The 25,789-nt window shown below is 42.2% G+C and overlaps 2 protein-coding genes and 1 pseudogene across 3 annotated transcripts in view; 1 reads left to right on the top strand and 2 right to left on the bottom strand.

The window, feature by feature from the left end:
* LOC136331943 (zinc finger protein 519-like) lies at window positions 1-17,215 on the bottom strand. Of its 2 annotated transcripts, XR_010730566.1 has the most exons (6): window positions 17,094-17,215; window positions 11,999-12,208; window positions 10,861-10,987; window positions 5,482-5,555; window positions 1,183-1,243; window positions 551-665 (listed from the first exon to the last, which is right to left on the bottom strand). XR_010730566.1 is itself a non-coding variant. In XM_066271119.1 (5 exons), the coding sequence occupies exons 2-5, from the start codon at window positions 12,011-12,013 to the stop codon at window positions 123-125; spliced, it is 348 nt and encodes a 115-aa protein (XP_066127216.1). In that variant the 5' UTR covers window positions 12,014-12,208; window positions 17,094-17,215; the 3' UTR covers window positions 1-122. The 2 variants fall into 2 exon arrangements, 1 of the variants encoding a protein (XP_066127216.1); XM_066271119.1 differs by lacking the exons at window positions 551-665; window positions 1,183-1,243 and adding an exon at window positions 1-254.
* Window positions 1,237-25,789, bottom strand: part of LOC136331947 (zinc finger protein 420-like) — a 335,310-nt gene continuing 310,757 nt past the window's right edge. The window contains 1 exon segment of the mRNA XM_066271122.1: window positions 1,237-3,660. Within this exon segment, the coding sequence (XP_066127219.1) occupies window positions 2,381-3,660 (1,280 nt within the window). The 3' untranslated portion in view covers window positions 1,237-2,380.
* Window positions 19,679-20,143, top strand: LOC136331945 (ADP-ribosylation factor-like protein 5A pseudogene; annotated as a pseudogene).

Below are 25,789 nucleotides of genomic sequence, written 5' to 3'. Positions count from 1 at the left end.
TCTGTCATTACAAAATACAAATGCCATTCCGTTATTTAACAAAAATCCATGTTCACGTTAAAAAAAAAAACAGGTGAATGCATCAAAACAAGAGTTGGGGGCCACATATTATGGGAAATACGTTAAATGTTCATGTAGAAAGATTGCAAATTACAAATAAAACCCCAAAGGTCTGGATGGCTGAAGAGGGAAAGGGAAAATAGTGCGATGCTGTTGCAATAGAACTTCAAAGGAAATAGCTGTGATGTCTGTAGCTGAGAATAAAACAAAAAACGGAAAACAAAATTTAAAAATAATTTTTTTATTCATCTTAGAGTGCTAGAGAGAGTCAGGTACATTAATCTGTTACTGCATGTGCCCTGACCAGGCATCAAACCTGCAAACTCTTGGCTTTGGAACGACGCTCCAACCAACCGAGCTATACAGGAACAGATAAAACAAACTTCATTTTCCCCGAGTTCAGCCAGTTGTGCAGCATGGGCACAGGTGCCTGCAATCCACATGCAGCATCAAACTCAGCATCTTGGGTGTTCGTCATGTCCCACCTCGTCCCACAGCCTGCTACTGGGGTTCAGGTTTCTTTATGAAGCATCTATTAGGAGTGACAGCACTGTCCTGTGTGCTCACTTCATGCAATGTCAGAAGAACAAGTGACAGGACATAACCTAGTATTAAGGTAAAAACGTTGGCAGAGACAAGGCACTGACTTGGATGACATCACTAACAAAAAGTGAGAAATTTTTAACTTAGTGAGAGGAGTGGAGGCAGAGACAGACTCCAGCAGGTGTCCTGACTGGGATCCAACTGATAAACCACTAGGGGTTGATGCTCTGCCCGATGGAGGCCCTTGCTCCCTTGCCATCACAGCCATTTTTTACCAACTGAAGTGGAGACCAGAGTCAGCCTCAGCACTGGGGGCCAACTCACTCTAATTGAGCCATGGCTGCAGGAAGAGAGAATGAGAGAAACAAGAGGCAGAGAGGTAAAGAAGCAGACGGGCACTTCTTTCTGTCCTGACTCATAATCAAACCCAGGACATTCACATGCAGGGCCAACATTCTACCACTGAGGCAACAAGCAGGGCCGAGAATAATTTAAAAACCTGGATATAATGCTGTTATTCTTTAACGGAAAATAGAAATATACTAAAGATGAAACTTCGTGTAATCTCTGTGAAATTACCTGCATTTTCCAGTTGACTTCTCTATGCAACTGCATTCTAAAGAAGCCGTTCTTAAAATCTCTAAGCAGGTCGTGTAAAATTCCATGACCATAGAAAAAAGAAAAAACTATAGTAGGTTTTTTGTTAAAGTAAAAGAGATAACTGCACAGTGAGTTTCTACAACCAAGAGTCCTAAGTTTGGAGAAAAAATTGTACAGAAATGCAATGTACAAAAACCATTCACATTAGAAATTGGTGAGATTTCTACTTGGCAAGTAACTTACCAGCTTTGTTGAATTACCTATGTTGATGCATTATTTCCCTACCCTTATGAAGACATGCACACACACTTCTTTATTTGTCCTCTTACTCCTGTATTACATCTTCAGGTTACTAATGTATGTAATGCATTTTTGTATATCAAACCATGTAAGTATGTTTATGTTGACTTAGAAAAAAGATACATGAAATAATAGACATGGGCTCAAAAGTTAAAAAGAACTTCGTAATTATACTAGAGTGGATTAGTTTTAATTACTAGAATTTGTGAAGCAGAGCACTGTGATACTGGAGGGTGAGCAGCAGTTACAGAAGAGACCACAAGGCAGATAAAACAGACACACGGATGACTCACAAGCCCTGGAGGAACAGCATAGCCTGCCTGAGTCTACCCGTGGAGGCCTCGGCAGAATGCCCAAAGAGAGAAGCAGGACCCAGAGCACAAGCCTTTAATAGGATCCATCTGCAGACTCCTCAGCGTCCTCAAATTAACATTAGATTGTCAAAAATAAACCAAAAAAAGCAAGGATTTGGTAAGTTACACAAAGAACATAGGTAAGGGTGAAACATGGTGACAGCCCTGAGGTGGGAGCAATTCTGTTGCTCACAGGGGTGCAGTAAGGTTTGCATATTGTGTCAAGCTTTCCCATGTTCTTCATGTGTTCTCCTCTATCCAGTCTTATTGAATGTTGAATAAGATATAATCAGGACAAAGACTTTGGAACATAAACTGCATTAAGGCTTAATTCTCTGATGCTCAGAGGTTTTAACAAAGGTTAAATGTTTTGCCAAATTACTGACATTCTTACTGTTCCTCTCCATGAATTCTGCAATGTTCAGCAAGTTTTCAGCACAGATAAAAGGCTTTGCCACATACTTTACATTTGCAAGGTGCCTCTCTGGTATGTATTCTCGTTTAGGAATGTGAAAACAGTCATTTCAGTCTTTGCCACAACCTCCGTATCTGTAAGGCTTTTCTTGATAATGAATTATTGAATGTTTACTAAGATTTTCCTGCTAAGCAAAAATCTTAATACACTACCTACAAATGTAGGATTTCTGTCCAGTAAGATGTTTCTGATGATGAGTGATATTTCAGGACTGGCCAAAGGGTTTGCCACATTCTCTTCGTTTGTAAGGCTTCTCTCCAGAATGAGTCTTCTGATGTCGAGTAAGGTGTGAGGAGCAATTAAAGGCTGTGCCACATTCTCTACATTGATAGGGTTTCTCTCCAGTGTGAACTCTCTGATGTTTAGTAAGACTTGATGAACTTCTAAAGGCTTTGCCACATTCCCTACATTTGTATGGTTTGTCTCCTGTGTGAATTCTTTGATGTATAGTAAGAGCTGAGGAATGGTTAAAGGCTTTGCCACATTGTCTGCATTTGTATGGTTTCTCTCCCGTGTGAATTCTTTGATGTATAGTAAGCTGTAAATTCCAGATAAAGGTTTTTCCACATTCTAAACATTTATGAGTCCTCTCTCCGGTATGAATTTTCTGATGCCTGGTAAGAGTTGAAGAATGGCTAAAGGCTTTGCCACATTCTCTACATTTGTATGGTTTCTCTCCTGTGTGAGTTCTTTGATGTATAGTAAGAGCTGAAGAATCCTTAAAGGCTTTGCCACATTCTCTACATTTATATGGTTCCTCTCCTGTGTGAATTCTTTGATGTATAGTAAACTGTGACATCCACATAAAAGCTTTGCCACATTCTAAACATTTATGAAACCTCTCTCCAGTATGAATTCGCTGATGGTTAGCAAGAGTTGAGGACTGGCTAAAAGCTTTACCACATTCTCTACATTTATATGGTTTCTCTCCCGTGTGAATTCTTTGATGTACAGTAAGCTGTGAATTCCACCTAAAGGTTTTGCCACATTCTAAACATTTATGAGACCTCTCTCCAGTATGAATTCTCTTATGGTTAGTAAGAGTTGAAGAATGGCTAAAGTTTTTGCCACATTCTCTACATTTGTATGGTTTCTCTCCCGTGTGACTTCTTTGATGTACAGTAAGAGCTGAGGATTGCCTAAAGGCTTTGCCACATTCTCTACATTTGTATGGTTTCTCTCCTGTGTGAATTCTTTGATGTATAGTAAGCTGTGAGTTCCACCTAAAGGATTTACCACATTCACTGCATTTGTGAGGTCTCACTGCAGTGTGAATATTTTTCTCATGTAAAGAAAGATATGAATGCCAATTAAATGTTTTACCACATTCTTCATATTCATAAAGTTTTCTGTCACTATGGACTTTCTTTAGTCTATTTACATTCAATATTTCACTGAAAGCTTTGGTACATAAATTATAAGTGTAAGCTACCTCCTCAGTATGAATATTCTTATCTTCAGTATGATCTGAAGATTGCTTAAAAGATTTGACACTTTTATTTTGTTTGTTTGTTATCTCTACATGAATAACCTGATGAATATTAGAATGTGACATGTGATCAAACAGTTTTCCGTGTTCATAATGGTTCTCTGGAAATGAAGTTTTCTCATTTTGATTACAAACTGATTCTTGTTTAAAGTTTTTCCAATGTTGATTGCATTGATAACTTCTGTCTCCATTATGTGTACTCTGGTAATCATTAAAAATAGAAAGATCTTTAGTGAGAGGTATAGTTTCATTTAACATGTACACTTATTCTCAAATAACTACTCTATGATACATATTAACCCATTTTGTCTGTATAAAATTTGCTCCATAGTTTATGAACATTTCCAACATTGAAATGAAAAAGAACATTACTTCTTGGTAGAAGAATAAGGATTCTTTGTTAAAGACATTGCTAAATTGATATTAAGTTTTACATGTGCAATTTGTAAATGTCAGAAATCATTGAAAGTTCAATCTCACCATACATTTAAAACCAATCATATAATTATTTATTCCACAGATTACAGAAGTTTTAGCTTTCCCAGATTTCCTTTTCAGAAATATGTAATAGTAAAAAATAGTTTTTTATTTTCATTTTTTTATTTTATTTTTTTATTTTAGTGAGAAGATGGGAGGTAGAGGGACAGATTTCCACATGCTCCCTGACCAGGATCCACCTGGTAAGCCCACCAAGATGCAATGCTCTGTCCATCTGGGACCAGTGCTGCATTGCTAAGCAATGAAGCCATTTTTTTAGCATCTGGACAAGAAGCCATAGAGGCATCCTTAGCGCCCTAGGCCTACTCAGTCAACCAATTCCGTCTTGGTTATGAAAGGGGAAGAGAGAGACATAGAGAGAAAGAGATAGACAGGAAAGGAGTGGAGAAGCAGAGAATTTTTATGCCCTGGCTAGATAGCTCAGTTGGTTAGAGTATCACCCCAGAGCACAGAGGTTGCTGATTTGATTTCCGGTCAAAGCATATACTGCAGCAGATCAATGTTTCTTTCTCTCTCCACCTCTTCTTTTTCTTTTTTGAGAGAGGCAGGGAGACAGACAGGAACATCGATCTGCTCCTGTATGAGCCTTGACCAGAGAATTGAACCAGCAACATCTGTGCTTCGGAATGACTCTCCAAACAACCGACTTCTCCAGGCTGGGCTTAATTTCTTCTTCATTTTCAGAGAGACAGAGAGAAGCGGGGAGAGAGAAAGAAGAAAGGGAAGCATTCCTTAGTTGTTAAAACCTGTTGCTCACTTACTGGCTGCTTTTCCTTTGTGTCTTGACCAGGAATGAAATCCACAAACTTGTTGTTTCAGTATGACACTCTTAACCACCTGAGTGGTTAACAGGCAGTTATATAAACATTTCAAATATTAAAAATAACAACTGTCCCACCATGGCCAAAACCCACCATTGGTTTTACTGTCATCCCAGTATACAAAGGTCACAGGCTCAATTCCTGGTCAGGGCACATATAAGAAAAGATAAATGTTTCTGTCAGTCTCTCTCTCTCCATTTCTTTCCAAATAAATAACAACAAAAAATAATTTCCCCAGGTTAGTGCTGTACATATGAACATCCGTTTTTCTCATCACTCTTCCTAAAATTCCAAGGCTTTGATTAAGTGTACATTATGAAAACCACACCTTCCATATCTTACCAGTATTATTTTAGAGAAGAAATCTTCTATTCCCGTCTTTCGTAACAAGGTCTCATTGTCTTCAGAGGGCATAGCTGAAAGATACAAAATTAATGTTCAGTTAAAATGGACAACCCAACAGTTATTGACAAAATTACATTTTAAGTACTCCAAAGGCATTAAGAGTTCAAAGCAAGACCAAGAATGGAAACAATGAAAAAAGATCAATCACATCAGAGAGGAATGAAAACTTACTTCCATTACAAACAATATCTGTTGAAACAGCTAAGCACAAAATAGTGCTATGATAAAAAAATTCCAATTACCAGTTTTTTATCAAGAAGCACAGAAATAAGGCCAATGTATGTTCCATGAACAGCTGTTTTGCTTCTTCCAAAAAGACTGTTTTGCATGACACAAAAGTGACAAAGGCATGGCAGAACATGGTGAATGCACTGTAAAGAGTATTTTAAAAAAAAGGAGCAGTTGTTCGAACAATCAGAGACTGCAGCACCAAAGACACAGCAAAACCAGAAACAGCATGACCAGTGGTGGTGCAGTGGACAGTGTCAACCTGGGATGCTGAGGTACCAGGTCACAATCCCTGAGGTCTGTAGCCTGAGCACCAGCTCATTTGGTTTGAGCACAGGCTCAAAAGTTTAAGACCAAGGTCACCAAGGCTGACCAGGTGGTGGCACAATGAATAGAGTTTCAGCCTGAGATGCTGATGATCCAGGTTCAAAACCCCAATGCTGCTAGCTAGAGTGCAAGTACACCAGTTTGACTAGGAGGTCACTGGCTTAAGAGTGTGGGCATGTCTATGGTCCCCATTAAATGGTCACTGGCATGAATCCAAGGTCACTGGCTTGAGCAAGGAGTCAGTGGCTCAGATGGAGCTCCCTGTCAAGGCACAGATGAGAAAGCAATCAATGAACTAGGGTGCCGCAATTACGAGTTGACATTTTTCATCTCTCTCCCTTCCTGACTGTCCCTCTCTCTATCTGTAGGGACAGTGGCCCTCACCATGGGCATGCATATTCTCACTGGATCCAGGCAGATGGTAAAGAAACTATGGAGCCAGAAAATGGTAGACCATTCTGTTTATTAAAGCCTAATAACAGAAAACGAGCAAACAGACCGCTTCTCTCAAACAGTGTTCCCAAGCCCCGCCCACCTCCAGACTCACCGACATCACAGGCCAACAGCCTCAGCGGGGCTCCCAAGGCCCTCAGTACGTCATCTAGATCTCTCTCTCCTCTCTCTCTCTTTCTCTCTACTTTCTGTCAAAACAGGCTGTGGGGGAAAAAATCCCTTTTCCAGAAAACAATCTCAAACAATGGTCCCTCCCCAAGCAGAAAGGCAACTTGCAATTTGCAATTGGTTGCCTTGAGGGCAAGCACCCACAGCCATCCCACAAACTACACAAAAGGCAATGCCCTGCACCAATGCAAAATACAAGTGAGCACACCTAACTCTCGTTTCACACTTGAAATATATTGATTTGCCCAACATCCTCTCACTACAAAGGAAGAAAAATAGTAGTATCAAGGTCGTGGGCTCAAGCATGGGATCATGATTCCATGGTAACTAGCTTGAGTCCAAAGTCACTGGCTTGAGCAAGGGGTCACTGTCTCAGCTGGAGCCCCTCAGTCAAAGCACATATGAGAAGCAGTCAGTAAACAACTTAAGTGACTCTACAATGAGTTGATGCTTGTCATCTCTCTCCTTTGCTATCACTCTTGGTAAAGTAAACAAAATAAGGTACAGTGTCATCTTAAAACAAAACAAAAGGGTCATCTTAAAACAAAGAAAAAAATATCAAGAATGTGAATATAAACATGAAGAAATAAATAGATGATAAAAAATGATGAAACCTTAGCATTTGCAAAAGCATGGACACACATAGAAGGTATTGTGCTAAGTGAAATAAAACTGGCAGAGAAACACATGTACCATATGATGTCAGTTATATGTGGAATCTAAAGACCAATATAAATGCACCAACAACCACAAACAGACTCACAGGTACAGTGAACAGAATGATAGCGGCCAGAGAGCGGGGAGTTTAAAGACTGGGTCAAAAAAATAAAGCAATTGACAAAAACACACTGGTAATTAAAGGATGGTACAGGAATGTAAAAGGCAGCATAGGAAATATAGTATTTATTTTTTTTTTTTTTTTAATTTTTTAAAATATTATTTATTTATTTTAGAGAGGAGAGAGAGAGAGAGAAGAGGGGAGGAGCAGGAAACAACTCCCATATGTGCCTTGACCAGGCAGCTCCAGGGCCTTGAACTGGCAACCTCAGCGTTTCCAGGTCGACACTTAATCCACTGCGCCACCACAGGTCAGGCAGGAAATATAGTATTTAATACTGTAATAACTATGTTGGGTCCTGGAAATATCACAGGGAATACTTTTAGATTTTGTACAGTATATAAGGCCTAACCATTATCCTAACCACTATCCTGTACATCTGAAACTAGTTCAAATTAATATTGAATAAAAAATGCAAACTAATAACAGAAAATTTATCTCCAGAATTTTGAAAATTACTTAAAAGTTCCAGTGACAGCCTGGCCAGAACTAGGACTATGTTCCCGTGGTAGAACATCGGCCCAGCATGTGGACGTCCCAGGTTCGATTCCCAACCAGGGCACACAGGAAAAGTGCCCATCTGCTTCTTTACCCTTCCCCCCTCTCCTTCCTCTCTCTCTCTCTCTCTCTCTTCCCCTCCTGCATCCAAGTCTCCATTAGAGCAAAGCCTCAGATGGGCAGAGCATCGCATCCTAGTGGGCTTGCCGGGTGGATCCAGGTTGAGCACACACAGGGGTCCGTCTCACTGCCTCCCAGCCTCTCACTTCAGAAAAATAGAAAAAAAAAAAGTTCCAGCAATAAAAAATCCTTTTATATAACTATAATTTATAACTGTGTACCCTCAAACAGCAAAAAGTTTGCATCATGACATTATAGAGCAGAAAAATTTCTCAGACAATGCATTCAAATCATTCAAAAATAATACTCAAGTATAACTGTAATAAAGACATTTAAATGACAGGAGAAATTTTTTATGTTTCAATGTATTTTAGCTACTCTTATGTGTAGATAATCCACTTAAAAATATATATTTGTTTCTAAATAAACAATTCAAAAGTTGTAAAATATGGAAAGACTGAACTTTATAAACATTTCAGATTAAGTATCCCATGATAAAAAAAAACATGCTGAGAAGGCAAATGAAAAACCTCATTGTTTTTCCCTGCAGTAAACTTGAATTAAGGAACAAAGCCACTTCTTAAATATAAATTGCCCAATAATGCTGTATCCCACCTCTTACCAAAGCAAAACGTCCTGCACGTTGTGCCAGCACTTGTGAATGCAAAAGCACAAATATGAGCAAGATCTCATCAGAAAGTGGAAACAGAAAAGGACAATGTCCCAAGCAGCTCTCAACTGCACAAGTGCAGAATGACAGTGATGATAAAATTAGGTAACAGTGGGCACTTTCCCACCTGCTGGACAATAACCTAAGGTCGCCTATGGCAGTAACTTACTGAAGGACTCTGAGATACATAGAGACATGAAATTACTCTAATGTAGACAATTAAGAAATACAGGCTGGAATTGTTTTATTTTCTTCATTTTGAGGTGAGAAGAGGGGAGAGAAAGACTCATGCACTGATGAAACACACCTGAAAACCCCCGTCAGCGGCCATGCGCCCAAAGTGAACTAATTTTAGTGCCTGAGGTAGAGACACCACAGAGCCATACTCAGCACCCAGGGACAACACACTGAAACAAAGTAAGTCGTGGCTACAGGAGGCAAAGGGAGAGAGAAAGAAAGACGGAGGAAGGGGAGGGCGCAGAATCAGATGGTTCCTTCCCCTGTATACCCTGAATGGTATCAAACCCAGAATGAACATCAACACGGCCAAGCTGATGCTCTTCCACTGAGCAAAATTGCCGGGAACACTACAAAAGTTTTTAATGATAGTTTATACTAAGCAAAAGAACATTTTTAAATAAAAAAAGAAGAATTAGATTTTCGTACTTTGCGGAGGTGCCAGGTGCTGTGATGAAACCACTGAGTCTACTCTCTGTAGGGTCTCAAGGGAAACCTCCACAGGATTAGAAATGACAAACCTAAAACCATGACATCTGTCCCCAGGGTTCCTGAGATTTCTGCACCCAGTTTCAGGATCTCAACCACCTCCTTCAAAAACTCCAAATGAGAATAAACAGCTTATCATACAATTCCTCAGCTACTTGCACAGGTTTTTCCAGGTCCCCAAAGCAACGGAAAAGGAGCCAGACCACAGCAGCCCTCACAGTCCAAGGGGAGGACTACCGCTAATGTGATGACGGAGGTCACTGGAGCAAAAGCAGAGTCCTTAGAGGACGCAGGAGCACGGGACGTGTTGGAGACCAGCTGTTCCTCTATAACAGGGATACACCTGGGCCTCTCACAGCCCTTCCCACTGCAGCAGCTTCCCAACCACACTGTAAGGCAGGGGTCCCCAAACTACGGCCCGAGGGCCACATGCGGCCCCCTGAGGCCATTTATCCGGCCCCCACCGCACTTCCGGAAGGGGCACCTCTTTCATTGGTGGTCAATGAAAGGAGCACATTGACCATCTCATTAGCCAAAAGCAGGCCCATAGTTCCCATTGAAATACTGGTCAGTTTCTTGATTTAAATTTACTTGTTTTTTATTTTAAATATTGTATTTGTTCCCGTTTTGTTTTTTTACTTTGAAATAAGATATGTGCAGTGTGCATAGGGATTTGTTCATAGTTTTTTTTATAGTCCGGCCCTCCAACGTTCTGAGGGACAGTGAACTGGCCCCCTGTGTAAAAAGTTTGGGGACCCCTGCTGTAAGGTCTGTCCTCCTCCATGACCTTTAGATCTCTCACCTGTGTCACCTGCCTCCTCATCCCACCTACCTGGCTGGAAGGTCATTTTCTTTTTCCTTCACATCCCACTGCTCCTACATTTGCTCCAAAAAGAGGGCCAGGACTGACTTACAGAAAGCAAGACATACTTATTTAAAAAGGGAACATGAGTTTTGAAATAGATTCTCCAATTTCTAATTCATTTTGTGCTCAGGTGAGAAGATATGGTACAATGTTATAATGTTCTAGAAAGTAACTTTCCAAAATACTGTTTTCTAATAGCCCTTAATTATTCTAGACAACATGTAAGTTTTCAAACATTGAATTCTGATTAATGTACATCATGATGCCTTTGTTTCTATACCAGCAAACTCCCATATTTGCTTGGTGAGGAAAGAACTCTGAAATCTACCCTGAAAGGCAGAAGCTTCCACATGATGTTTCCCTTATTTAGAAAAACAAAACCCTTAAGGTGGAGAATAAACTCAGGAAGGAAGTCATCCTCACCCAGGGAGACCAGGTTCCTGTAGTTCTCCAACATCACATCCATGTACAGTTTCCGCTGAGCTGGGTCCAGGCATTCCCACTCCTCCTGAGAGAAATCTACGGCCACATCCCTGAAGTTTAATCGTTTCTGAAAAAAAGGACATATTACCTATAACATCCACGGTCCTACTTAATAACGTCATCTAACATGAAAACACAGAAGTGGTTTTGTCCAAGAAGAAAATAACCCAGGAAAATCATTTTCACCCAGCAATATATTTTTTTTTCTGTGTGAGAAATAGACAGGGACACACAAACTAGCCTGAGAGAAAACAGAAGCATCAACTCCCAGTTGTGGCCTTTTAGTTGTTCATTGAATGATTTTTGTTTTTGTTTTTTTTACAGAGACGAAGAGAGTCAGAGAGAGGAATAGATAGGGACAGACAGACAGGAACGGAGAGAAATGAGAAGCATCAATCATCAGTTTTTTGTTGCAATACCTTAGTTGTTTATTGATTGCTTTCTCACATGTGCCTTGACCACAGGCCTTCAGCAGACCGAGTAACCCCTTGCTCGAGCCAGCGACCTAGGGTCCAAGCTGGTGAGCTTTTTGCTCAAACCAGATGAGCCCGCACTCAAGCTCGTGACCTTGGGGTCTCAAACCTGGGTCCTCCGCATCCCAGTCCGACACTCTATCCACTGCGCTACCACCTGGTCAGGCTGAATGTTCTTTCACACATGCCTTGACCCATAGAAGGTGCATTTCCTTAATTCTGACCCACAATCTGATCCTTTAGCCACATGAACCTAATGCCTACTTTCCCTTTTTCACTGACAGCTGAGCCTCTGACTCATCCCCATAGGGATGTTGGACACAGGTGCCCACACAGGTTGATCTGTCATAAAGGAATGTAGCAGGTAACTGAAACTGACAAATTCAAAGTGGGAACTGTTCAGGCCCTCAGAAAGCTTGGATGGACAGTGCACAAAAGCCTCTGGAACAAAGAAAGGTATACAAGCTGCTGACGTTGACAATAAAATAAGAAATTGCCTCAGTAGGACGAACTTCAGAAGTAGAGAATTAGAGGTTTCAGGTCCTAAATCCACTGAAGTTAGGAGGAAAAGCAAGCACAGCTTCTGAGCAGGACACATCGCTTACCTGAGAAGCAGCCATTCTGTCCTGGTCCTGCTTGTTTTTTCAGGTGACAGTATGTTGAGGAGTCAAGTCTGCATTTTGAGAATGTGCCACCACAGGTGTCCACACAGCCCCTTTATCTACTTCCACCTCAGTCACAGACAGAAGGATCTGGAAATGCTGAGAAGGCCACACTCTCCTGTCCTTCCTCACTGGAGTCAGCCACAAGTGCTCCTGCAGGGAGACCACACTGTATTATTTTCCTGTCTTCACCTGTCTGTCCTCCCTCAGATGTCCACACATTCCCTCAGCAATGAGAACGGGCGCTGCTCTCCTGAGGGCTCCTCTTTTGCCTCTGAAACTTTCTCCCTGAATCCACTTCTACTTTGTGACTTTTAAATAAACTTTCTCTTCTAAAAATCAAGTATATTCAGGAACTTTCCTGCTAATTCCTGGGCTCCCCTTAGAATCACTTGGAGCAGCTCATTAAAACAACAGTGATGGGCCCTGGCCGGTTGGCTCAGCGGTAGAGCATCGGCCTGGTGTGCGGGGGACCTGGGTTCGATTCCCGGCCAGGGCACATAGGAGAAGCGCCCATTTGCTTCTCCACCCCCTCCCCTCCTTCCTCTCTGTCTCTCTCTTCCCCTCCCGCAGCCAAGGCTCCATTGGAGCAAAAGATGGCCCGGGCGCTGGGGATGGCTCCTTAGCCTCTGCCCCAGGCGCTGGAGTGGCTCTGGTCACGGCAGAGCGATGTCCCCTGGTGGGCAGAGCGTCACCCCTGGTGGGCGTGCCGGGTGGATCCCGGTCGGGCGCATGCGGGAGTCTGTCTGACTGTCTCTCCCCGTTTCCAGCTTCAGAAAAATACAAAGAAGAAAAACAAACAAAAAAAAAAAACAACAGTGATGCTCCACCCAGAGCAGCTCTCCCAAGTCTGTGGGAGAGGGCTCAGACAATGTCCTTCCTTCAAATTCCTCAAGCGATCTAATCCAAAATAAGTGGAAACAGTTTAGCATAAATAAGCATGCAGGACCCGTGAAGACGAGGACCCCACGCTAAGCTGTGGTTCTGCAGGTCTGCAGTGGGGCCCAGGACATGGCATCTTTATCTAGGTCCCTGTGGTGCCTGCATTGCTCCCTCAGAGCTGTTTTCAGCAGCACTGGCTAAAGGGTAGTGGACCCTGCACAGCTCACACTTCTGGATACTGTGAGAGCTTGGGACTAGAACTTCTAGAAAGACCTGTTCCCTGGTCACAATTCCTTTTTTTCCAGGAAATTACAGGAATTATTTTAAAAACAAAAAATAGTGAACAGAGATTTTGAGGCTGAAAACATAGGAAAAAAGTTAGCTATAAAAAATATGTGCATCAACTTGAACAATGAATAAACAGGCTCTGTAAGAACAAACTTTCAGGTCCTTCAGTGTTTTCAGAATGGACAAGAGGGTGTTGAGGATAACAGCTTCTTGGTGTCACAGTCACTAATTCAACAAATCATACTGAAGAACAAAAAAAGCTGCTGGACATTAGACAAACTCACGACACAAAGTTCTACCTGTTAAGATCATAGACATCCTTACCAACTGCACACTGAAATAGCCTAATATAGACTGCTCACAAAGATTAGGAGATATGCCTGACCTGCAGTGGTGCAGTGGGTTAAAAGCCTTGACCTGGAACACTGAGGTCGCTGGTTCGAAACCCCAGGCTTCCCTGCTCAAGGCACATATGGGAGTTGATGCCTTCTGCTCCTCCCTCCCCCTTCTCTCTCTCTCTGTCTCCTCTCTCTAAAATGAATAAATAAAATCTTTAAAAAATAGATAAATATTAAAAAAGATTAGGGGATATTTCAAAATGAGTATGAAGCGATAAATTATCACCTAATTTTTGTGAGAATAGCTTACTATGTACCAATGGATGTTTCAAATATGACAAGACAGCCCTGGCCGGTTGGCTCAGCGGTAGAGCGTCGACCTAGCGTGCGGAGGACCCGGGTTCGATTCCCGGCCAGGGCACACAGGAGAAGCGCCCATTTGCTTCTCCACCCCTCCGCCGCACTTTCCTCTCTGTCTCTCTCTTCCCCTCCCGCAGCCAAGGCTCCATTGGAGCAAAGATGGCCCGGGCGCTGGGGATGGCTCTGTGGCCTCTGCCTCAGGCGCTAGAGTGGCTCTGGTCGCAACATGGCGACGCCCAGGATGGGCAGAGCATCACCTCTGGTGGGCGTGCCGGGTGGATCCCGGTCAGGCGCATGCGGGAGTCTGTCTGACTGTCTCTCCCCGTTTCCAGCTTCAGAAAAATGAAAAAAAAAAAAATATGACAAGACAGTACAAAGGATGCAGGGCTTAGAATGTAAAAGACAATATATTTAAAGAAAAATTATATGGAATCTTTTTTTTTTTTTTGCAACAGAGAGACGGAGAGAGGAAGGGACACAAAGAGTAAGGAAAAGAGATGAGGAGCATTAATTCTTTCTTGTGGCACCTAAGTTGTTCACCATTTAAGTTTTCATATGTACCTTGAAGTGGGGGAGGCAAGGAAGCTTTCGGCCAAGCCAGCGACCTTTGGGCTCAAACCAGTGACCATGAGGTTATGTCTATGATCCTAAGCTCCAGCTGGGGAACCCACACTCAAGCCAGCAACATTGTTGTTTTGAACCTGGGTCCTCAGAGTCCCAGGCAGTCGCTCTATCCACCGGGCCACTGCACTGTCAAGTGGAATCATTTTTAATGCAATGATTTCTCTGGTTTCCTGACCAAGCAGTGGCACAGTGGAGAAAGCATCAGATTGGGATGCAGAGGACCCAGGTTCAAAAACCTGAGGTCGCCGGTTTGAGCATGGGGTTACCAATTTGAGCGTGGTATCATAGACAAGACCTTATGGTCACTGGCTTGAGCAAGGAGTTGTTCACCCTGCTGTAGCAATCAATGAACATCTAAGGTACCACAACGAAAAATTGATGCTTCTCATCTCTTTACCTTCCTGTCTGTTCCTATCTGTCCCTCTCTCTGACTCTTTCTCTGGCACACAAATAATAATAATAATAGTAATAATAATAATTTCTATGGTCAAAGTTTTAAGAAGTTGAATCTGCTTCATATTGAGCAAAGAATATTGGCCCTGGCCAGTAGGCTCAGTGATAGAGCATCAATACAGTGTGCAGAAGTCCCGGGTTCGATTCCCGGTCAGTGCACACAGGAGAAGCGACCACCTGCTTCTTCACTACTCCCCCTTCTCTCTCTCTCTCTTCCCTTCCTACATCCATGGCTCAAAAAGTTTGAGCAAGTTGGCTGGGAGTGCTGAGGATGGCTCAATGGCATGGCCTCAGGTGCTAAGAAAGTTCAGGTGCCAAGCAACTGAACATCACTGCAGGGGTTTTGCATGGTGGATCCTTGTTGGGGTTCTGGTAGGAGTCTGTGTTTGCCTCCCCTCTCACTTAGTAAAAAATAAATAAATAAAATAAAGAATAGTAGATGCTGGTTATAAGATATCATCAATGCTTGTTTCAGAAGTTAATAACTATTTACAGGAAAGCAGATATTCAACAACCTAAGATTTATCCCAATAAGTTTTTCAGAAAAGGAATTCAATGTGAAATGTCGAATGAAAAAGGTAAATCTATTGGGGAAAAAAACCACAATTCTTGAGTATTTCTCAAAAAAGCATCACAAGTACACAGTCATTTCTTGTTCCAGATCCCCTTCGTCTTGCCATCCCAGGAGACGAGAAGCTGACCTACAGAATACAATCTCACACCTGGGAGTGAACAAGGGCTGGAAGTGCAAGCAAATGATTATAGAATTCACAAGCTCTATAAACTTAAAATTTGAAATTCTCTTTCAATTCTTTTCATATAAAACAATTCAACAACCATTAAATAGATTATAAAGCCACAGGCCCAGTATATCACAACTTAATCATGCACATCCTGTCAGTTCACCATTCAGCAGGTCCGGTTTCCCCATCTTCCTGCTACTATGTACTTCTGTGTATGGGTCTGTGTTTATTCCCTGCCTCTCTGCACCTTCATCCTTACCTGTGTTTCTCCGTCTTCCCTGCTCTTTCTCCCCTTTTCTCTATTTCAGTCTCAACACTTGTTCCGAGAAACTCTTGAAATCTATCTTCAGATGCTTTATCTCCACAATATCTGTGATTGTTCCCATCACTATGGGTGCCTGTCAGCATCTTTCTCCTTCCTCCCCACACAGGGCCCTGTCCCAATTGTTTCCCTTGTTTATCTTCTTGTACCCCCACCCCGCCGCTGCAAGCTGAATCAGAGCTGTTTGTCCTTCGGCTCCCTCATCCCTAACCCCCCCCCTTTCTGTCCCTACTCGCCCCCCAGCTCTCCTCCTCTGGGCCACTCCCTCCTTCTGAAGTGCCCCGTCCTGCGCCCCCACTTCTGCTCCCCAGCCCCCCCCCCCTGCGCCCTTCTCTCGGGCCCCTCCCTCTCCTCGGGGTTTCTCCCCTTTTTTCCCCTCGCGCTCCTCTCCCCGGTTACTGTCACTCTCCCCGTCGCGGTCCCGTACCCCCCCCCCCCCCCGCACCTCCACGTTGCCGTCTCCTCTTCATGGCCCCTCGCTGACCTCTCCTCCCCTCCCGAGTCTCTCTCCGTCCCCTGACCCCTCCCAGCCCCGCTCGGCGCGTCCCCGGGGCCCCTTCGCTGTCGCCGCTCCCACACAGCCCTCCCCGCGTGGGGCCGGGGGCTCTTCTGGGGACCCCGCGTCCTCGCCCCGAATCCCTACCCCATGGAGAGTGTGCTCTTCCTGGACCCGGGCCTCTTATTAAATGGGGTGGGGTCTCAGGAGGGGGTCCGCGGGTCCCCAAGCGGGGGAGGGGGCAGTCCGGGCTCTACGGGTGAGAGAGCCGGGGGGGGGGGGGGGGGGGAGGCGCACACTGTCCGTCTCCAGCGCTCGCGTCCGTCTCCCGGGACTTTAAAGAGCGCGGGGGGTGGAGGGGCTGCCCCCTCGGGACCGAGACAGAAAACCCCGCGGCAGGGGGGGTCCAACGCCCGATGGCGGGGGGTACACGGGCGGGGGGCCTCAGAGTTTCCCCGGAAACCGACGCGGAGCCCCCGCCCGGCAGCGAAGCGGGCAGGCTCGGGGCCTCTCACCGGGACTCCGCACTCACCGCTGGGGGCTCGGGTGCGGGGCTCTAGGTGTCCGCAGCGACCCTCAGACTCCCGGCGTGCAGGAATGGAGACCGGGAGGGTCAGGTTTAAACCGGGAAGACCGTCTCCAGATCCCGCGAGACCTTCACTGCAGCGGCTTACGGGGCGGGGAATAAAGGCTGCGCCCTTGCGTTGTCTTTAAAACTCCGGGGAGGGACCGCCTACTGTGTGCTTCCAACTGCGGACCGGGCCTTAATGCTGGCCAATCAGGAGGGGAGACAGCGGACAAAAAAGAAAACGGGAGGTGCCGCAACCTGTGGTGTTTTGGGTTCCCCTCCACATTTCTCACCGGTGGTAACTCGTTCTTGGTGTAAAGCGAGTGACCGCCGCCATTGAGGCCTGCCAGATGCAGGTTCACATTGGATTAGGGCAGATGGTGAAAGAATTGTGGAGCCAGAAAATGGTGGACCAATCCAATTATTAAACTCTCACAACAACGGATGAGCAAACTGTGGGAAGACCACCTCTCTTTCTCTCATCCCAGGACCTTAGCAGTCTCAGCACTCCCCAAAAAGGCTGTGCAGAAATCTCAGGGCCCCCAAGCTCCTCAGCACTCTCTAGAGAGAGAGAGAGAGAGAGATCGAGATCTGATAGATAGATATCTCAACTCTCCAGCCAGAACAGGCTGGGGGGGTGGGGGGGAATCATCTTGCAAATAATAGCAAACAATCGCTCCTCCCCACCAGGGCAGGCAGTTTTCAGTTTGCAATCTGCTGCCCTGAGGGCAAACGCCTAGAACCTTCCATACACTACACACATGGCTCTGCCTCAATTTAAGCAGGCAACCCCAAAAAAACAACAACACCTGTTTACCCACCAGTTGGTCGCTGATTTTGACTAAGATAATGTTCAGTAAGACTTAAATATCATTAATTATAAAATTCGTATGGTTTTCCTAAAAAAGTTAATATAATGATTGTGGTAAGGTGCCAAAGAACTGTAAAACTTAGTATTGGCAACGCCATTTTAAAAAGGAAAAGTCAGGCTTTGAAAGAATAGGGGTTATCGAAGAACTTTCTTTCCCTCTTAATAAGAGATAATATTTGCATATCCTACACTGATTTTAATTCTTCCTCCCTTCCTGGAGTCCTGAGAGTGGCATTTACCTCTAGAGCAGTGGTAGTCAACCTGGTCCCTACCGCCCACTAGTGGGCGGTCCAGCTTTCATGGTGGGCAGTAGCAGAGCAACCAAAGTATAAATGAAAAGATAGATTTAACTATAATAAGTTGTTTTATAAAGATTTATTCTGCCAAACTTAGCGAAAATCTGACATAAAGTACTTGGTAATTATTATTATATGCTTTAACTTGCTGTAACTCTGCTTTATAAATTTTATAAAGTAAAATTACTTCCCTACTTTTAAAATCACCATTACTGTGGAACCAGTGGGCGCGTTAGAAAATTTTACTACTAACAGAGAAATAAAAATGACCTACCGGTAGGTATAAAAAGGTTAACTACTTCTGCTCTAGACAAAGGAATGGGAGGTAGACACTAAAAGATTTGTGAATGTCTTTGATATGTAAAACAACATCACTATTGTGTTACCTTGTAAGTTTTAATATGTAAAAATGTTTTTTTATAGATCCTATAGACAAATGTTATAAGTTTGTTAATGACTGATAATTGTGTCATGTTCCTCTTCCTCCCTCCCCCCCAACGTGTATGTGATCAAGTCTATATAACAAATTGCAGGGCTAATTTGCACACACACAATTTGGGTTAGCTATACCACGTGTAAGTCATATGCTGCCGGCTTATTAATAAATCTCCTCCTAAAAATCCTTCTGTATCCTGCCTTGGTGTCTCTACGTAACCCGCAGAATTAAGGTATACTATTTACAACATGATGACATCCTGGCTGGGGAGTTCAGCTGATTAGAATGTCGTCCTGATATACCAATGTTGCGTAATCCTGATAGGGCACATACAGGAAGCAAGCAATGAATGCATAAATGAGGAAAATAACAAATCCATGTTTGTCTCTTGTTGCCCCACTCCACCTAAAAATCAATCAATCAATCAAAAAAAATTAAGGAACATTGTGATGACACCCAAAAGGATTGAATGTTGAATTATAACTTTGACACACACATTGTTTATCAGATTGTTCCTAGATGGCCCTGGACCAGTTGCTCAGTGGCTTAAAGCGCCAAGGGTATGGGTTTGATCCTGGGTCAGAGCACATACGAAAATCAACCAACGGGCAAGGCTCCCTGCAGACAACGCAGCAGGGATGTCCGCGAGCCAGGTGGGTGCCCTGGCAGTGGCAATGTGGCCTGGGCTTCTGCCTCCCTCCTGTTCCTCAGAAGCCGGCCGGTGGCCAGCATGGAAGCAGCGGCAGTGGAGGCGAAGGTTGCAGTGAGTGTCTCTCTTTCCATCAGCCAGAGCCCGGGGGGCGGGGGGGGGGAGGGGTTAGGGGAGGCCAGGAGGACCGGGTGGCTGGTGGAGGGGGTCTGCTGCCTGAGAATAGGAATTCTCTTCACTAGGATATGGAAACTGTTCAATCACCAGGAACACACAGTTATCGTTGTTAGGCTGGGTAATGCAAGAAAAACTACCATCCTTTCCCAATATTCTATGAATGAGGTTGTACATACATCCCCTGCAATAGGAAGTAAAGTAGAAGAGATAGTGATTAATAATACACGATTCCTAATGTGGGATATTGGTGGCCAAGAATCTCTTCGTTCTTCTTGGAACACTTACTATTCTAACACAGAGTTTGTAATAGTTGCTGTGGACAGTACAGACAGAGAAAGGATTTCTGTGACTAGAGAAGAACTCTGTAAAATGTTAGCCCATGGGGATCTAAGGAAAGTTGGAATGCTGATTTTTGCTAATAAACAAGATGTTAAAGAATGCATGACTGTAGGAGAAATCTCTCAGTTTTTGAAACTAACTTCTGTTAAAGATCACCAGAGGCATATCCCAGCATGCTGTGCTCTTTCTGGCGTGGGATTATGCCAAGGACTTGAATGGATGATGTCACGATTTAATATTAGATGATCTCTACTGACCTCTTCTCGTAGACTTTGTATAAACGAGGTGCAGGACTTTTCCTGAAAGATGCAAAAATTAATGGTTAAGATATGTTTATAGTAAAATGATTTAAGGTTCTTCTATAAGAAGAAAAATTAAGACCACTTATTTGAAAACAAAGATGAAGTCTCACCTTCCAATTGCTTTCTCATTAGTTTTTCCAAAGCAAGATCTTAAAGTTGTGATTGACATTTTTCTCATAATGAATCATCTCAGGACATTGGGTAGCCTGTGGTAAGTACAAAAGCAGAAGAAGAAATGTTTAACTTCAAGAGCTTTATTATCAGTATAACCCTCCTTAGTTGAATGTTGTTCTCTTCTTGTTCCATAAAGTCAAAATAAAGCAGCACAGATACTCAATTTCTGATTTTTTAAAATGTAATGTTACTTATGAAAAATATTTTTCATAAGGTTGTGTATGTATTGTGTATATACCTCAACTTCAAGTTAATGGTTTTGATTTATATTTTAAAGAAAAGTGAATAACAAAAATTAATAATATTCTTAATTATAACAATAATGACATGAGTACTGGCATTGGGTTAAGCGCCAGTATGTGCTTCCCCCCATGTTCTCTGTATTGTACTAACCACCCCCCAAAATCATTGAGCTGCTCTTTGAAAAAAGAAAGAAAGGAAAATAATTGACATTGTATACCTATGTTTTTGTTGTTACTGATCAAATCACATAGATGAAAACATAATTCAATGAATGGAATAGCTATAAGATTCTTGGCTTTACTAATAGGTGCAGTTGCACATTGAGTAGTTATCAGATTGTTCCCTTCATTAGACCTTATGCCATCTAAATTACTGAGTAAATTATTAATGTATTAATCAATAATTAATTGTGATTAAAATTACCAACCAATTTTTTCAGTATTGATTGAAAACTGTTGTGTGAAATGTCTACCCAGAGAAGTGTCACCTTATAAATATTATCAAATAATTTAGCTAGATTCTTAAGTACTAAATTATATGTCAAGCATTTAAAGTAAATTTAAAATTAAAAGTAAAGCATATTTTTCAAGCAACAGAAATAACTTACTAATTTGAAAGTTGATTATTTCTTAACTCTTGAAATAGTTTGAAATTTTTCATTTTGTTTTATCCTCTTATACCACATGAATGTATTGTTTGACAATTATTAAATACATGTTTTTTAAATGCTTTTAAGAACTTGGTTTAAATATTGATCGACATAATACATTTTTTTCGATGTCTAAAAGTCAAAGATATTTCTGTTGTGACTGTAAACCAAGTTAGTTGTGTTAAAACATATTCTTGGGTACTCATTCCTTAAAACTCTGAATGCTAATCCAAACTGGCATGTTTTAGAATATTCAAGAAAAAATAATTTTAATATCAGCCTTTTAGATTTGATGAAGATTTTGATGAGGAGTAATAGAATGTACTATTACATTGCCAAAACTTTGAAAGTTTCTTTATGCAAAATTAAAATACTTATAAAGCATCAACCTGGAAACACTGAGGTTGCTGGTTCAAAACCCTGGGCTTGCCTGGTCAAGGCGCATATGGGAGTTGATGCTTCCTCCTCCTCCCCCCTTCTCTCTCTCTCTCTCTCCTCTCTATAATGAATAAATAAAATCTAAAAAAAAAAAAAATTAAAAAAAAAATCAACCAACGGCCTGACCAGGCAGTGGTGCTCGCAGTGGTTGGCCTGTTGGCCTAAGTCCCAGAAGACTCAATTTCGAAACCCTCAGGTGTCCCTAAACTTTAGTACCTTTTCTGGTTTACACCTTCTGACAGGTGTCAATCTACAGGATTATCACTTCAAACCACCTTCTAACAGGTGTCAATCTACAGGATTATCACCTCAAACCACTTTTTTTTGTTTGTGAGTTCCTAGCAGGGAGCCCTTTTTATGTTAATCTACTGAAATGTCACATCAAGCCACTTTTAAAGTGTTCTTAGGAAAGCTTCTTGTTTATGTTAACCTACAGAGTTATGACATCAAGCTCCTTCTTATCTATATATAATTTCACACACACACTAACTGGGCCCTGCGTGAAAGGCAGAATCTGCTTATCATATCTGTGCACATTAGATTAATTTCTATCCAGACAGCATAACTTTATTTACTTTCCTTAATTGTTTTTAATGTTATTGTGATAGGGTTGTGTATGGGACCTCAGTATTGTGTGTAGACAGTTGGACATAAAAAGGAATTTTATACTTGCTTTTGGCAGCTTAGAGTAGAAAGTCCCCAATAGTCTACACAAGGAAGTTAAGCATTGAACGGAGCTTGCCTGTGGCAGTAGCTTAGAGTAGAAAATTTTTACAAGCCCAGCTAGTTAGGTATCTTGACTTAAATCTTGCCTACAGAAACAAAATGTAGTTTTATGCTTTTAGCCTTGTAGCAATTATAGGAAGAACTGTAATCAGCTTTAGAACAAAAATGCTTTCTACCAAAATGTCAAGAATGTTGTGCATACCTGTTGTAATAGCTATGACTTTGTAGTTTATCCCCTTAAATACTGCTCTCTCCCTAGACTCGGGGCTGTTAGCTGTTTTCCCTGTGTGGATTCTCAGCTAGCAGTTGCCAGCTGGCTAATAAAGGCTCTTTAAATTTATAATCAATTTGGGCTCCAATCAATAATTACTCATGTTCTGTCCATAACAGTTATATCTTAATTATTTCTATATAACTTCCATATTTTTCTATATTTCTATATATTTAATTACTATGAAATTATATTATAGCAACACCAGATAGCCACCTTGAGCACAGGCTCACTGAATTGACCTCAGGATCACTGGCTGGAGTGTGGGATTATAGAGATGATCCCATGGTCACTGACTTGAGCCCAAAGTTCACTGACTTCAGCCTAAGGTCACTGGCGTGAAAAAGGGGTGACTGGCTCAGTGGTGCACCCCCCTGAAGGTAGATATAAGAAAGCAATCAATGGCCTGACCTGTGGTGGCACAGTGGATAAAGCGTCGACCTGGAAATGCTGAGGTCGCTGGTTTGAAACCCTGGGCTTGCCTGGTCAAGGCACATATGGGAGTTGATGCTTCCTGCTCCTCCCCCCTTCTCTCTCTCTGTCTCTCTCTCCTCTCCCTCTCTCTCTCCTTTCTAAAATGAATAAATTTTAAAAAAGAGAAAGCAATCAATGAAGAACTAAGGGACTGCAACAAACAGTTGATACATCTCATCTCTTTCCCTTTCTGCTTGTCTCTGCCTTTCTCTCTTGCTCACTTGAAAAAAAAAATCAACTAATAAATGCATAAATAAATGGACCATGTGGGTGTTTCTCTCTCCTCTCTTTCTCTCTCTAAACACAAGTATTTTTTAGAATTTAAATTTATTTAAAAAAAAGATTTTCCCTGACTAATGTTTAATAATTTTTTATTAATACATTTGTCTCTTGATTAAATATATCACCATATTGATTATATTATTTCCCCAGTGTGCATTCCGGATTCTATGTGAAAATTTATTCTGATGAAAGTCCTTCCAAACTGAATATTTTTGTAGTTTTCTATAACTTGTATAACTGTGTTATTTTGTTATTAATAAAGAATAGATTGCCTGACCAGGTGGTGGCACAGTGGATAGAGCGTCGGACTGGGATACAGAGGACCCAGGTTCGAAACTCCGAGGTTGCCAGATTGAGCGTGGGCTCATCTGGTTTGAGCAAAAAGCCCACCAGCTTGAACCCAAGGTTGCTGGCTCCAGCAAGGGGTTACTCGGTCTGCTGAAGGCCCGCGGTCAAGGCACATATGAGAAAGCAATCAATGAACAACTAAGGTGTTGCAGTGTGCAATGAAAAACTAATGATTGATGCTTCTCATCTCTCTCCGTTCCTGTCTGTCTGTCCCTGTCTATCCCTCTCTCTCTCTGAAAAAAAAAAAAAAAAGAATAGATCAAAAGTTTTCTATCTTTATTGCAAAGGTTGGGTTTGATACCAGAAGAGATTTTCTCCAGTTGTGAAAACTAAAAAACTTTTATAGATTTTTAACTTGATAATACTTAATTTATACATAATAATTTTAAATCTCTAAAGTTGATTCTGATGGGACTGAAAGTTCAATGTAAGGCTTTCATCAAATCATTTCATGTGTTGGTTTTTTTAAATACCTTTTTAAATCTATGTAATGTTGGTAAAAGATTTGGGGATCTGTGAAATGCAGATTATGAAGATTATACAATATAATGTAGTATTTCCATCAGCCATGTTGGCATGAAAGACATTTCAGTGTGCACATTCATTGTCACAAGCAAATAAATATGGGGCTTGTTGGTCAAATAAGTTTGTAAATATGATATATAGGTTTGCTCACTTATAGTTTGCATTTGGTGTGGGGGACAGGCTGTAAGCAGGCAGGGTGGTTATAGCCTAAGGTTTAGTTTTAAGACTAAGCTTTTCCCCACATCCTTGACTGTTGCATGATAGGGGGTGGTGCACTCTCATGAGGAATCCCATTATGTCTCAGATAAGTGACTTTGTATTAGAGACTTTCCTATTTGTATATTGGATTAAAGGTTTTGATTTCTACACTATAAAGTGGGGCAGACCAGGAGCTTGCTCTCTCTTGGTTCCTGCTATCACCATTGCAGGGGCCTCCCTGATCCCTTGCCCTTCATGGGAAAAGCTGGCTTTCTGCTTTTCCCTTGTCTTCTCTTGTGGTTTGTGTTGGAATCCATGGGAGTCTGAAAGACCAGAGTAACAGGTTTTATTGAAAGGAAGAAAGGAACCCTGCTGGGCACTTCTCCAGGGGAGAAGAGCACCAAAAACAGACTGAGGTAAAACTTTATAGGGTTGGGAATAGCCTCAAGCAAGGGTGTACTGGTATGTTCGGCTTTCTGGGGTGATTGACCAGCTTCCTGGAGTTTCTTTGTCCCATGGGTGATTGTCCAGTAATTAAAGGTGGGGTCAGGCAGCCAAGCGGAACAGCAAAAGGGCAGTTTGGAATTCACGTATCTATCAGTTTGCCTGTCTTGGTAAGATACCAATAAACAGAATAGCCCACCATCCTCCGACTCTGCCATTTCTTTACCATCTGCCCGAATCCAATGGGAACCTGCATATGAATGGCCACGATGGAGGCTCCTGGCCTTACAGGGCTGCTAGAATGTTTCATTAAACTCAAAACATTTGGAAAAAGGTTGTTGATAAAAGCCAAGAATTCATATTGTTTTGAGAAGATTAGTTGCTTGTAAAATTTATGAGGGAGTGAGATAAATATATTTACAAGAGAGAAAAGAATATTTAATCAATTGATGCAAAATTTTTACATATGTCTTGTGGGAGACTGCAAGCTGGCAAAGCCCTCACAGTTTAAGGCTTAGCCTAAGGTTTAAACTCTTTCCCCACACCTCCATATTGGCTATGAGGCTGAGTGTTTCTACTTGTCCCATCCCCCCCACCTCACTTGCTTGCTTAAGTTGCTAGAGGCAATTTACATGCTCTTCCTCTCACATTTTGTTTGTTCTAATGTTGGTTGATTTCAGTTATGCAGGGTGGAAGGTTTTCTGCACTTGGGAGAATTCCTGGGATGCCTTGAAGATGTGTGGCTTTGTATCAGAGTCTCCCTTATTTACATACCATTTTGCACTATACAATAAAGCAGACCAGGGGCTTTGCTTTTG

The sequence above is a fragment of the Saccopteryx bilineata genome, chromosome 3 (assembly GCF_036850765.1).
Source record: "Saccopteryx bilineata isolate mSacBil1 chromosome 3, mSacBil1_pri_phased_curated, whole genome shotgun sequence".
In the NCBI taxonomy this organism is placed as follows: Eukaryota; Metazoa; Chordata; class Mammalia; order Chiroptera; family Emballonuridae; genus Saccopteryx; species Saccopteryx bilineata.
This window is presented reverse-complemented; position numbering and strand designations above follow the sequence as displayed.